The sequence below is a fragment of the Melospiza georgiana genome, chromosome 3, assembly GCF_028018845.1.
Source record: "Melospiza georgiana isolate bMelGeo1 chromosome 3, bMelGeo1.pri, whole genome shotgun sequence".
NCBI lineage: Eukaryota > Metazoa > Chordata > Aves > Passeriformes > Passerellidae > Melospiza > Melospiza georgiana.
Window position 1 is genome coordinate 39,820,613 of NC_080432.1, and position 15,407 is coordinate 39,836,019.

The window sequence follows — 15,407 nt, forward strand, 5'->3', positions numbered from 1 at the left end:
ACATATATATATATACATAATCTGCAGTTGCTAGAAACTAATCTTCCAGTATACCTGTCCTTTGCAAACTTGGCTCAAGAGTTAAATCCTTTGAAACACCACCAAAATACCACAAAACCAAGAAGTCTCTAGTTAGAAGAAACAAACCTCCTGTGCTAGGCACTCCTAGCAGGAAACAATGAGCATTCAAAGTGTTGGTGATTAAGCACGTGTTAGAATGAAAGACAACTAGGACTGTTAAACTACTTGTAGAAGAAGTACACCGAGAAAAGATGGACAGAACTGCTTTTTATTTTGCAGAAGTATAGAACAACACAAATGTCTTTTGACACTTTTGAGCAAAGTTCCTCAAACTGCAACGTACATCCAACTACGTTAAATTATAATTGAACAAACAAAAATAATACAGGCAAACAGACGTCAAATAAATTAAAGACAACTATTTCTAAACCATCAATAGTTTTAGCAGATACCTTTTCCTCAGTTGACTTTTGATGCAACATCATTACCACTTAACTTCAAAAGATCCTTTTTTTCTGCCACTAGGAGCCCTCCTTTAGACTGTCAACCAGAAAACAGGCAAACTGAATGGTTGTTTTTAGGGAGGGGAGCTACAGATGTATCTGTTCGTGCAATACTAACTGAAGATTAAGACAGCAAATCTTGCACAGACAACAGATAAGAGATCTGTCTGACAGCCCACTGGAGCTTCACTTGCTCTGCAGACAAAATAACAAGAGTGGTTGGAGGTAATCCAGAAAAGTGTTCCAAGAATTATTAACAGAAAGGATACAAGAAATGTGGTAAAACTGTTAAATTAAAAAAAAAAAAAAAAAAAAAAAAGGCAAGGCGCTGAAGGTTTCAAAATGTGTTCAACATTCAATAAATGCCTGACTCTCCATAACCTTGCTGACATTACTTATCCTTTAAAGTCAAGGCTCAGTTACTGAAACCCCTCTCATAAAACACGCATAAGATCCAATGTTATCCTCAGGCGAGGAATATCAATATTAAGCACTTTAACTTCCACTCTTTCTCCAGGACCTAGGCCCAGGCTTCTTCTCTTCTTCACTTTAGAGAGTTTTGCTTCTGTTATGCTTCGCACTGGAATCAAACCTGCTTTTCCCACACCAATATCAACAAAAACTCCAAATGGCGTTGCATTTTCAACTTTTCCAGTCAAAACAGCACCAACACTTAAGTCTTCCATGCAGACTATGCTTCTCTTGAAGTCAGGTTTATCAAAATCTGTTACAGGAAACAAGAAACACAAATAAGAATCTGGAGAAAAAGGGTTTCTAAGAGTTGTTTCCAGATGATTTCTAATTAATAAGCCATCTCAAGGTAGATCTTAGGTCCCAAATACTGCTTTCTGTACATTTTAAAATAAAGACCCACCTGTGATAACTTGTTTCTTATATTTTGTGAATCACTTGAAAATACTTAGATTATTGAGTAAGTATACTGAATTTTGTGTAATTTGTGTAAACTAACATAAGTGGATCAGAAGCATGTTGTCTAGTAGGCAGTGACTGAAAGATTCTTTAAATTTTCTCAGATCTAGGGAGAAAACACTTGAGGTGACTCAAACTACATCAACTATACATAAAATTCTATTCCTATAGAAATTGCTACAAATTCACAGGAAGATGAATACTCAGTTTCATCACATACTAAAAGAAAATCCAGCAAGACATTGTTCTTAGGCTTGCTGCTCATCTGCACCATGACATCACATGAGCTTCATCACAGTGCTGCTTTGCACCAACAACTTGAAAATCACACAGGCGTGATCAGAAGCAGGGATTATACTGGGATATTAACGTTCAAATTCTGTATTTAAGAGCACAGATAGATTTTTTTAAACTCTTTATTTCCCTACCATTTTCTGCTCCTGCGGAAAACCCTTCTGAGTCATCTCAATAACTCCTCTTTCAATCTTTTTCTACCATAGTTAGACCTTTCCAAGATATAATAAGGATTGAGATTTTCCACAAGGAACATCACCAAACCAGAATTGCAATAATTTTTCTCTGTTTGCTTTTGAGAAATAAAATTCAGCCTGAACAAGTTTATAGCTAAAATGCACTGGAATTTAATCAGTCTCTGGATCTGCATTTGCTTTGCATGGCAATGTTTCAGTAGATGTGTGTGTGTGTGGGCTACTGTGAGTGGTGGCTTTGCCTGTATCCAATAGATCCACTCCTGTCCAAGGTCAAGCCCATTAACAATGGTGGTAAGTGCCTCTGGGATAAAATATCGTAAAAATTAAAAAAATTCCCTGTGCAACAGCAATTGCAGCCCAGGAGGGAGAAGCGAGCTTATGTGACAGAAACAGCTCTGCAGACCAGGGAAGGAGGAGGAAGAGCTCCAGATGCCAGACCTGAGATTCCCCTACAGCTCATGGAGGGCCCTACACCAGAAGAGATGGATGCCTGAAAGCCCACACTAGAGCAGGTATTCTCTCAGGACTTGTGACCTCATTAAGGTACAATGAAAGCCTGTTTCTAAAAGACTTCATTCCATGGAAGGGACCTATGCCGGAGCAGCTCATGAAGAACTGCAAGGGACCCATGGGAAGAACTCATGATGGAGAAATCCATACAGCTACATAAGTCTACTAGGCTGTTCTCCAACCACACTCTGTCTAAAGTAATATTGAATGTCCTAGATCAACAGAATATGAATATTTCCATTGAAGATTCTCTCTTTTGCTTTTATGTCTTCCTATGTTATTAGTCTATCCTACTGTAATTTAGATGTGAGATCATCATAAGAAATTGAGACATTGAAAATACACATTTTCAAGATCACTAGTGAGGAATACTTAAAAAATAAGCATGGAATCCATTCATGAACTAAAAAAGGGGGACAGAAATGTTAGTTTGGCTGGTTTTTAAGCATAGTTTTATTATTTATTATTACAAACCTTCATCTTTGCTGTCTACCTTTATCTTCCGCTGTTGTAAGACAAACCAGCTGTAATTTTCATTACACAACAGCATCCCCAGAATGTTTAACTTCATCTTTCTTTTCCTCTACCTCAAACTGTTCAGTACCACTGCAGGTTTTAACCAGGGTAGGTCATGAGCCACGTGCTTCAGTTACACTGGTCTCCCAGAAACCAGGGCAACAGAGGTGCAGAACTACACACTACTGCTCCACAGAACTTTATTGCTACTGTTTCACCTTCATCTCAGCATTTCCTTCTGTGATGGAGAGCCAACACAGATTCAATCAGTAGAAGGTCAACATATTGAAATTATTTCATTTGTTAACAGCCATAAAACTCCCCTTCCTATGGCTGAAAATGCCATGATTTAAGACAGGATTCACACTTACCTACAAAACTGAAAAGAAACATCTGACTATGATATAGCCTTTACCTTGACTGAGAAACGAAATGGAGTTACATGTCCGTGAAAATCTGCTACTGATTTTAGAAGAAGAAAATGCGCTGTTTTAAAGCTGTTATGTAGAACAACCAAACTGAGATTACAACCTTCCAAACCGAGGTTTACCTGTTCGGATGTCATAGCCTTCAGGCTGGGTGAGTCCATCAATGATCAGCTGCAGTGTGTGCACAGTGGTATTGAGCCTTTTGGCTGTGCCTTCCAGTCCTTCCTTTTGAATTACTACATTTACTTTTTGCTGCATATCTGATTTTCCTATGTCATTTGCATTTCCTCCAATGAGAGATAAAAACCTAGGAAGTTCAAACAAAGACAGAAACATTTGTAACATCCTCTAGTGGGACCTGAACCTTTGCTCTATTATTTTTATATTGATGCATGAACAAAACTTCTGATAAACTACATGAACAGTTTCTCAAGTGCATGTCCTCTCAACTCATCACTGATCTGACACAAGTGGAAACTTAGAGTCTATCTGTATATATGTATCTTCTGGAACAGATTGCAAAACTAGATGCACATAATAAAATGCAATTAAAATCTCTTCTCAGAACAATTACTTTATCTCACAATAAAACTGAATTTCCTTAGTACTGAAAGATGTCTTTTACCATGAAAGTTCCTAGAAATCAGTGAGAGTTCTATAACAATGTTGTTGTAATTGTCACTAGTGTTCAAATTAGAATGAATGGCCATTTAGCAAAGCAACAATGAATACTCAAAATACTAATTTAAGAATCTTTAACCCAACTTAAAAAAACTTTACATGAAACACTTCTCTTGTCTGTGAACTTCATGATTAAGAACAATTAATTTTTCCTGACATGTGATCTCGGCCACGATCAGCATCTCATCATGAATGAGCCTCATCTACTCTGCTTTATCATGCCCCTTATTGTTGGCAGGAAGAACAATATTCTTTTGCATGTTCTCCACAACAGCAGGCAGGTAGAATTATTGTTCCTGTCCTCCAGAGTCTGATGAAACATTCCTTCCAAATTGCTAAAAGAGATTCCTTATTCCTGCTTCACAAGTGTAAACTACAAGTCTCAAAAGAAGAGCTGACCAGCAGGTTCATGCCCTGAACTTGTTGGAAGACATTCCAGCTCTATAAGAAATCAAAAGCCCCTGGTACTCAACCTCCTTTCCCCTGCCAAAATACATGCAGGGGATGCATTTTTATCAAAAATCTGAGGCTAGTATTTCTTTTGTCATGAGACCCAGAGTATGTTTTCTTTTGTTATTTTTCCTCTTTTTAACCCAAGGAACCAACTGAGATTATTTCAGGTGGTGAGAAAAAGGAAGTTATATGGATTGAAACACAAAACTGAATTTATTTTTGACAAAATATAAATGGAAGAGACATAATTAAAGGAATATCTGACTTTCAGTCAATCACAAAATTCGTCTTTGAGCATACGGGCAAAACTTCACGTAAAAATGTCCATGAATTTTGCTAAAGGAGGACATCTGTTACAACTTCCACTTTACTGAATTCAAGTACGAGCATAGTGACTTAAGTGTACTGGTAGCTCAAACAAAGAGATTTGGACTTGGTAGTGATAAATATAATTTTCACTAATTCTTTTAGTGCATACACATCTTTCATGTGGCAATGCATGATGAAAATTAATGACGACACTGTGGATGTTGGTGTTCTCCATATTTACAGAATTTTGCTTTGACAGCATATGACTTTTGACATCACTTTTTAAAGTAGTTTAAGGTGGTTTGGAAGAAAAGTATACAGCAAAACAAATGTTCTATAATATCAAGTGCAATTTTTTTCCCTGTAAACTAACAAACCTCACCACTACTATTTGAATATTTTGTCTAATAACAGATTATGAAAAATATCAGATGTTCTGTGAAACGAAACCACCCTCTTTTGCAAAGGAGCCCCAAAAGTGGTTGCAATGATAATGCTGAAAATAGGCCCAGATGAAGTGTTCCTCCCCAGACTGCTGGGGGCTGCTGGCTGCTAACACTGGACAATGCCCCACCAGAGCACTAGTGACAGGCGGCAGCTGTCCCAGCTTTGACTGACGTGCCAGATGTAACATGACAAACCCAACCAGACTCATGACTCAACCTTCTAAATAATGTATGCTTTACCACCCACCCCTATAAACAAGTTTGCTGACATTCACGTACTTGGCTTTATTTCACTTCAAATGGAAACTCAGCTTGAGTATGTCCAAGTAGCATTTTCTCACCATTAGGAATTCACAAAAGGACATTGACTTCGTAAATTGATCATGGGGTGGGTTTCACCACTGAGAAGTGCAACCACACAAAACAGCCACCAGTGCATATTAAAAAAACCCTGTTACATACAAAGATGTCACATGTGTGGATAATGCAATCAGAATGAACAGTGTTATATGCACAGGGCTGGAAATAAAACCAAACAGAACACAGTCCAAGTGCCTGAGCCCTCAAGCACAATTCACTAAAGGTGTTTTGCCTTCTGCTCCTTCCTCACCTCCCTCTCAAAGCATTTATCTGAAATTAAAAAGAATTCCTTGTCTAGGCAAGAGTGGTAGGTTTGGGTCCTATTTTATCAATTACAATTGCGTAAATAACTTATTATTGTGGTTACTGCTCGCAGGAAAATTTTGGCTCCACCTGAAGATGATGTTTATACATGTGCCAAGTCTAAGTACATGAGAAGTCCCACCAACTTCTACAGAATTTTAATGCTGTAAAAATCAGGCATTTTTTTAAGAATATTTCAGAATTATGGTTGTATATCACAGGCAAAACAGAGCACTGTAACAAAACCCAGCACGCACATGTGCAGAGAAGAAATATTCTCAATAAGAAACAGTACTATTTGTATTTTGGAAATTCTCACCATTTTAGAACAGGCTTTGATAAAATCCATGTAATAAAGTATTTCCAAATTAAAGTAACTTCTTAGTGATTGCAGATGCAGTCAGTTTTAGAAATACCGTTCAATCTAATTACATATTTAATGTATCATTTTTGCTCAAATGAATATAGCCTGAGGGCACTTAGACTAAAAAAAAAAAAAGCAATAAAAAACAGCACAACTCTCTGACTGAACAGTGGTGCATTATACTGATAATTTCTATTTTAAAATGTCATTGCTAAGAAAAAAATAATTTTCTCCTTATTAAAAAAGCAACAAAACAGCTTCCTCCACGAGGTATTTCTAAATCAGGAAAAAAAAAAGACAGATGCAGTTGGTAGCAACACTCAGATACAACTATGGGGGGAAAAAAGAGGTTTCACTTAATTTAAATATTTTGACCTTAATGTTCAACGATCTCACTACAATTCTTGAAATATCTCACTCACACAATTTCTAAACAACAGCTCCAGCTGCAGAACATAAGAACATGAATGATCTGTGCAGAAATGAAAGTCCTTAAAGTATTTGCCTGGCTACATATATGAAATAAATAATACATTGCAGTAGCTCAAGTGCTATGTTTGTCTACTAGAAAGACAAAACCTAAAGACAAGTTAACAGAAATGGGGAAGATGAGATTTTTTTTCTGAAGTGAGGTCATTCTTCTAAGACATATTATCCTTGCTTCTTCAAATGCTGAGTATGTGAATTAATGGTAAACTTACTGCTCAAGGTACATCAACTCAGATCAAGAGTTTCCAGAGTCTTAGGAAGAACAGGGTGAAATTTAACAGTTTAGAATTTTGAGTTTTACGGTTTTGAGATTTAGAGAATACTCAGAAACCTTTGCAATCACCTTCATTCTAAAAGCAATCTCTTTGCAGTCTTACAGGACCTGCATAGAATGGTCATGGATAAATGACATGTTTTATTTAATACATAATTTCATCCATCTTATTCGGATAAAGAAAGAAAGAAAAGTAGCATAAATGTAACAAATAAGCACATCATGTTCACTTAACATACACATCTGCACAAAATTAAAGCTCAACCTTTGCAATGCTTAAAAGATAATGTAAATTTCACTGGAATGCAAAAAATAGTGAGAAAAGAGTAAAAATTTTACCAAGGGAAGCCTACAGTAAATTTTAAAGAAGTTACTCTAACCACCCCCTGAAAAGCTTCTTATAATGTGCAGGAGTTCTAAAGCTTTGCAAGGGCTTTAGTCACAGTCATTTCTGTTTTATGTAACCGTTTCCAGCAACACGACTTAAGAGTTGGGAGTACTGGATTCATTACATTAAAGCAACATGATACGCCATTACATCTTGTCACAGTACACACATGAATTAATGGCAAAGCAGCATAATCACTCTGAAAACAAAACAACTCTGCATTAGCATGCACTTTGTTAGGTAAAACATACATTTATGACAGTAACAAACTTAAATTATGCAGACATTTATGTTTTAGTAATGTTTGGAAGCGCAAAAGCAGTATTTGTATAATGCAGATGTTGACTGCTCTTGTTCCCACCAGTAATACGGATCCTCAGTTTTTGATTACTGATGAAGACTAGGTATCAGACAGTATTAGTGCATTACTTTCTGTAATTCATTGCTGGACACAGAGCTAAAGATTCAAATATGTCTAAAACTACTTATGTGGTTCAGCCAGACAAAGCTGTCGAACCAGTATTTTTTTCTTCAAATGCATGAATTATTAACAATGTAGATTATTTGACTGCACGCAGAAAGCACTCAGTCTACGATATTTTCAACTTACAAACTTTAAGAAACAATGAGTTTCTAAATGAGAAAAGAAATTCGGACACAGTTCCACTGCAGCATAGCCACTTTACCTCCATACCATTAGTCACGCTGCTGTTGGCTGCTCTCATGACTACTGATATATCATGTAACTGGAGTGCAACTCGAGATACAAAATAGTGAAACATGATTAGTTATCCACAAAGAACTAGTATACTACACTTAAAGGAGAAAATTCCATTAAAAAGGTCTTGTGAGGGTTTTGCCCAATATTTTTCTCTAAATGCAACTAGTGGGAAGTTATGTAAGTTCCAAAAATTCCACAAATTAAAAATACCATTTGATTTATGGGTCTAGTACTTACAGTGTAAATGGAGCATATTTCTCCATTATTTCCAAGTTCTTCTAATCATTCTTGTTAACTGTATTTTACAACACATTAACATTTTAAAATGTCTTTATTGGATGGCAATTGGCAGAGAAAGCTTTTTCTGGTCTTCTGTTTACTGACAAGATATCTTACAAAAATATGGCCTCTAAAAATCCAGCTAAGTTAGTAGTAAAACCTGTGAATGAATTGGCCTTTTAAAGTGATTAATATGAACAGTTATTTATTATACTTAATGGCCACAATTCTGTGAATGTTCTCTGTAATTAGGGCTGTACATTGGCTATTGGAAATGGTCATAAAGTTTCATTAATTGACTGAGTTTAACTCTTTAAAGTTTCTTCTAAAAAGCCCCCAAATGTAAGACTTCTTAAAGTATTAGTCTGCACATTAAATAACGTGAATACCCACACGTGTGTACATGCAAGTACAGTCTCATTCAAGTGGACAAAAGATATTTCTGATGTCTTTGTAAGGAAAGGCCTCCTACCACAGTAACAATTCCTATCCTCCATAAAAATAGTCACATGTAGACTGCATTATTAAATAGAACACAATAACTAGTTTTCATTGCTCAAATACCATACTAAGTAATAATTCCCTCCCTGATTTCTACTCCCCTTAAGCATTGCCTTAGTTGTTCCAGGACAACTAGGAGATCTGGACAGAGGCAAGCCAGCCAGCCAGCAAGCTGGAAATGCTATCAAAGGACAAAATTCCAGTTGCATAAAGGGCAGAAGAGGAAAATCTCTTTCTTTTAGTGGCCCCATCAACAGTTTTTCTTCTGCATTTTCTTATGTGCCAGTACTTGCCTTCAAAGCCAGCAAATGCAGCTTACCAGCAAAGCAAATGAGATACTATGGGTCAGCTGTTACATCCACCCATGCAGAGTACAAGAAACACCAGGGATATCTGAAATATGACTGACTGGCCTATAATGGAATATAAACTGTTACTGACACAAACACCTTGCTGAAATCAGCACCAAATGGAAGTGTTTTGTTTCAGTCAAGAAAAAGCCCATGAATGAGTGCTTGCTGAATTCCCTTGGGACTTTGAATTCCTGCTGAAGGTATCAAGCACCATTATCAATACAGTGAGAATGGCAAGACATGAATCTTCACTCCAAGTGATGCTGCCCAGTATGTCAAAAACTTATCTTAAGGCACAACCAATCACAGTAAACACGACTAGCCTCTACCAGGCAAGGTCCTAAACCTGGGGAATTAGCCAAGGAAGATCCTTACCTCTGTTATTCTAAGCCACAGCTTTAGATCTTTTACACTGGCAGAAATTTTTATTTCTGGGTCAGGCTAAAATACAACCTGTCAGCCAGATGCTGCAATCTGTGAGCAGCAAATACACACTCTGAGTGCCAACCTTTTGCAAAAAGCATTTTAATGAGATTTAAATAAAAAAGTCAGCAAATGTTAAAATTCAGTCACATGAAACCAACTGCACCCAGCAGACTGATAGAACAAAGAAAAAACACTGCATTTTCTTTCCAACATTTTGGTTTATAAGCATAACCTGGTTCTAACTTCTGGGGACTTCCTAAATGTTTCCTTGGTTTTCCTACCAATTCTTTAACAACACATACCAAGAAATTGGATATGCTCTACATATTGTATTAATTGTATGTAGAAGATTCTGCCACTATAAACTGGTTTTCACATATAGACGTTTCAAAAACTTAAAACATGGTTCTGCTTTGCAGGAAAATGGGCTGTCTATAAAGTTTTGAGGTTTTTATTTAGCTTTTTGGAAATTCCAAATCATAATATTTAGAGGTGTTCATAAGCTTGGTCACTGCACACAACAAAGCCAAACTTTGACAGTGTGGAAACCATGAACAAAAATGCTTTGGTCTTCTGCAGAGTGTGTTAAATCACTAGTAGGATATTTTCCAATTATTTTACAGAAATTGTACAGATTTTAAGTTACGATGCTTAAATGTCATAAATCAATTATACCAGCACCATTTGTGCCACTGTAGTAAAGATTACATCAGTGTTTCCATTATAAAGACCCTATTTTTCTAAATCAGCCCTAAAAACTGGCTCCAGCCTGAAGTTTGGCAACCAAAGTCACCACTTGGGAGTAATTCTTTTAACCATATTTTTCTTTAATGGATTGGCTTTTCAAGCTACAAAATAGTCCTGAAAAAGAAAATTAGTGGTTTCAAATTTTGGTAAATTTCTATCCCTCAAAAACATTGTTTTAAAACCTGATAATTTTGCATGTCATAAATCTGCAATGTAGACTGCTGCCTTTGGGTAATTTGGCTATAAGCGGTGGATAAAAATCACCATCTTATTTAATTTAAAAATAAATGCAATTTTCCATGAAAACTTTTAATCCAATAAAACTTTCAGAAACTGCTTTCTATAGCAAGATGTGGTAGGCATTGCATGAGGAAGCCTTTATGATTAACTTATGTAGCAGCTATTCCATACATTTTAATTTTCATGGTAAGAGGTATGTAATACTGGATTTTTGATCAAATCTGGTCATATTCAAGACAATTCTGCCCTTTGGCAAGAGAGATCCACCTGTGAACTTGACACACTCCCTAATAGGTCAGTGTAAGCACAGAAAAAGAATAAATGCTCTGATAGCACTAGAACCACAGAACTCTTTAGGATGTATTATTTTAAAAACTTTATTATGAAATATCAATTATAACCTACATCGAACAGTTAATTTTTCTCAGGCATTTTAAGTTATAAGAATTATCAATTAGGTTTGAAACTAGTTTAATTCTAGCATTCTAGAAAGACTTCCAGATATTGGCCAATTTCCATAAGACACCTCCAACCAACACCACGAACATGATTTGATCTTCAGGCTCTCAAAAGCTTTCTCATGAACATAGGCTCAGCAAAAAAGGAATTGCAAGCCCAGTCCCATCCACTGCCTGTCAGCAAAACTCACCAACAGCCCTGATAAGCTTTGGACTGAATCCTTCAGGCAGTCTGAATTCCTAGTAAATTTTTTCCTAATTCATACTCAGGGAAGAAAAAAGGTTTGGAAAGCTGTTTTCATAAGTTCTGAGAAACTTAGCAGCTCATATGCTTTTTTTGAAAAGTCATTTTAAATATATAATCATTACTAAATTATAGCATTAGTTGCTTGAGGGGAGGATGTCTGGTTTATATTTAGGCCTTATGTCACCAGTGTCAATTTTTATTACTACACATCTTGGTTTTTGTCAGTTTGCTGCAGAGCTGTATTTTCTTTTCTCAAAACAGCTATTTGCCATGAAAAAACATTAAAGATATTTGCCCTCTTCCCCACACCATTTTGTGATATCAAGTTGCTGCACAGTCATACAATCTATATCATGAAAGTTATCACCTACATATTTAACATGCTTTCAAGGAAACAAGAGAAAAATACAGATACTGCTGTCCATAAAGTACATTCACAGAAAGCACCTGGTGATTTTTTTACCCCCATCATGTGTAGAGGTACAATAAATGTAAAAAGTAAGACTACAGAGAAAGCCAAAAGGATGAAGAAAAGACTGATACAATTAGTACAGAGAGAGATGCTATGCTTATTAGTTTTGGTGTTTCATTAGCAGATACTGTAATTGTTGTTTTATATTTGCTTTGTAATCAACTTATATTCTTTTGCATTAAAAAAAACCCACAACAAAATATTGTTTGATGCAATATCAATGACATGCATTTGGATGTCATAGATGGATGTAAACCTAAACACTTAATCTGAAAATTCTGTCTAGGATGACAAAGTGTTTGGTGAGAAACAGAGAATAGAAAATGGCACTGCAGGAAATCTGCTGTAAAATACTTGCATTATAAAGACAGATAATGAGATAGATTAACACTGGTCTTCAGCCATGTAACACTCCTGCACTGGCTTAGAACCAATCTAAGTCTGAGTGTGAAGCTGTGCACATTTTAAGGCTCAGCAAGGCACCTTCTAAGCAGTGCTGGCTGTGCAATAGGTGCCAGCCCCCTCACTGAAACATGCACAAGCCTAGGACTCAAACCACTGTCTTGGCTGAGATGTAAAAATCATGCTCGTCCATTTTTTCATTCTGTTTTTTGTTAAATAGTGCTAGTGATGGGTTCCCAGTCAAATTTCAAACCACAATTATGTGATATGTGCTACCTATCAAAATGATACAATTTCAGCTTTATGTGAATTCTACCCTATAATCCCACTCACCACTTCATATATAAAAGTCACCTGTGCTGCTTTGGAAACAAAGTCACAATTCTTTATTTTCTGACCAGCCCTTGTGAAAATATTCTATGAAGGGAAATTACTGTAGTATTCCACCATTAACTGCTTGTACTTCTCTGCTCTCTAAAGCAATCTGTCCATATCAGGCTTTAAGCAAGGCTGGTAGGTAGCATTGTGACACTTTACTAACAATGTTATTAGTGTACCAGGGCTGGAAAAATAAAGACAAAAATTGAGTACTTGAAATTTAAACTGAATGAAATTCAATATTGAAAATCAAAATTATTTTTGAATAATCAATTCATTTTTGTTTTTCACATTGACTGACTTACATTGAATAATTTTCAGTTAGGGTGATCAAGCTGTACACCCTAAAATCCACCTACCATACAAGAGATCTTTAAGATGAGGATCTTGAATGATGTTTTTTTCCCACAGCTACACAGGGAAGGGACTTTGCAAGAAATGTTGATGTGTAAGGAAAAAAGGGGAATGGTCATGGAAAAGGAGAGACCAAAGTTATCTACACACTGCACAACTGCAATAGACTCTACCAGGAAATTGAACAGTGGGTCCTAGAATCAAGCACAAAGAAGGATCAACTGTGGCAGGGAGAGGATGGAAACAAAAGTTCACTGCATGCCAAGCAGAAGGAAAACATGGAGACCTATGGATAGGAGGAGAGAACAGAGTACACCCTGAAGAGAAAGTGTCCTAAAAATGCAATATCCTGTACGAATTTTTAGGTAAGTCAAGCTTTGTGAAGTCAGAAATTCTGCATCTCTCTTTGAGGTTTAAAGATGGTTTTGGTTATAAAACAGGAAGCACAAGTTTGTTTGTCCAGGCATAATATTCTCAACAGAGATCATAAGAACCTTAAAGCAACTGGCTACTAGTGAAATTAGCTTCAGTACTTTTTAAGAAAAGAACCTGTTCAGTAAAATTCAGTTGAAAAATAAGTATGTGCCCATTTATGGTTGGAGATGTTTTCTGAAAAGCAGAGTCCAATTTCAGCCAGGGCTGCTGATAGAAAAGATCACAGCTTACAGCAATATTTCAGAGGCACACATGGATTCCTAATTATTTTTTTTCTGACATACACAAAAACCATTCTCTTCTTTTAGCCACTTAGTAAAACAATCATACTATTCGTGTATTTGGGAACTTTTATATACATCTTAATTAGATCTTGCAATATCAACATTTAATTTTAAAGGCCCAAAGTAATGACACATGCTCACATATATCTGAAGCATACCATCTTCTTGAAGACAGGGGTGAAAGCTTCAGAGCAATAAAAATATTCCTGTCTCAAAAGACTGAGCAGGCTGTTGTCAGAAAAATCAGTACTTTCATTTTAAAAATTGATGGTGTCAATGGTTCAAAAGCTTTCCCATCACTTACCTCATTGCAATGTTGTAAGACTCTGGATGAATGCAAGTTTGGTCCAAAGGATTGGGCTGCTGTGAGGCACATGACGTCAGTTTACTCTTCTTTTTACCCAGTGCACCTGCTTTAGTCAAAAGTGCACGACTTCCAAGTTCATTTTTCTTATTACTGCCAGAAATCAAAAATGGACATGTCACTTTCAATGAAGATGATCCTGGTCCAGTGTCCACACACAAAACCAATATATTTTTTCCCTGAAGTCCTCAAACAAAAAAATTTATCAGAACATCAAATTACTCGTACTGTAAATGCTCCTTTCACGCCTCTTTCTTTTTTTTCCTAAATCACAAGTGGCTCCTGCTTTTGGAGGACAAAAGAGAATGCATTGAAGGACCTGAAACTAGCAGTGGCATTTTGGGCTCCACTCATCACCTGCTGGCAGAAAGGCAAACATATTTTCCTCTTTCCATGTCAATTTTTAAAATAACCACTATTTGTTAAATTTCACATAAAAGGCATAAAAATTGTTTCATACAGCAATGTGAAGTCAAATTGACTAGAAAGGATAAAAATGAAACATCAAAGTTATTTTCAAAAGCTTCTGGTTATGTCACCTGGACTCACAAGAAGTGTTGTGGAGGCAGTGCTGTTAGAATTTTACTTTGGCCTTAAAATCTATTTCTCAGGTTATACACTGTTCCCAAGTTATACAGAATCTGACTAACATCAGAATTGTGTTCCAGAAAGGTTAAAAAACTCCCAAAACAATGTTCACATTTCACCAATGAAGATTTGGAGGGGGGAAAAAGCCATCAACCTTTTTTCACTGGTTGTATTGCAAACTAGAGAACCTAGAACAGATCTGTACAAGGTGAGACCTATCAATCATAGAAAGCTTTGGAAGCAATTTCTTTGGTCTTCTGGTGCTTACAGTGAGCACCATTTGGCCTGCAGCCTATGCCTCCCTGCCAGATGGGCAACCAATCTGTACACCTTCCACCTGGGCAGAAAGCCAGTCCCCATGTGCCCACGTCCTGCCTGGAAGTTACGCGTGTGCTGTTTGGCCAGCAGCAACTGGGAATACAGCATTGCTTCTGAGCACTGCCCCTAGCTAAAACACAGTGTCTGCTTCCCAGGAAAATATTTTTTTTTTAGAAAAGCCAATGGCAAAAGTGTGGGGATGCCATGCCCTTTCTTAGTTCTTTATTTTGGAAAGAGAAATGAGACAAGGCAGGAGAAGAGACATTGTGCTAGAAAGGGCATTTCCAGTTGTAGAAAGGTCAAGAGGAGCACTATGAATGGCTGAAAGAGTAGAAGACTTGGTACAGAATCAGGGAATGAGATGACAGAGGAGG

At 36.7% G+C, this 15,407-nt stretch overlaps 1 protein-coding gene across 1 annotated transcript in view; it reads right to left on the bottom strand.

The window, feature by feature from the left end:
• Positions 1-273: 273 nt before the first annotated feature.
• SRBD1 (S1 RNA binding domain 1) overlaps positions 274-15,407 on the bottom strand; it is a 118,922-nt gene continuing 103,788 nt past the window's right edge. The window contains exons 19-21 of the mRNA XM_058020325.1: positions 14,068-14,220; positions 3,522-3,706; positions 274-1,248 (exon numbers count right to left, since the gene is read on the bottom strand). Of these exons, the coding sequence (XP_057876308.1) occupies positions 959-1,248; positions 3,522-3,706; positions 14,068-14,220 (628 nt within the window). The 3' untranslated portion in view covers positions 274-958. The remainder of the gene's footprint in view (positions 1,249-3,521; positions 3,707-14,067; positions 14,221-15,407) is intronic.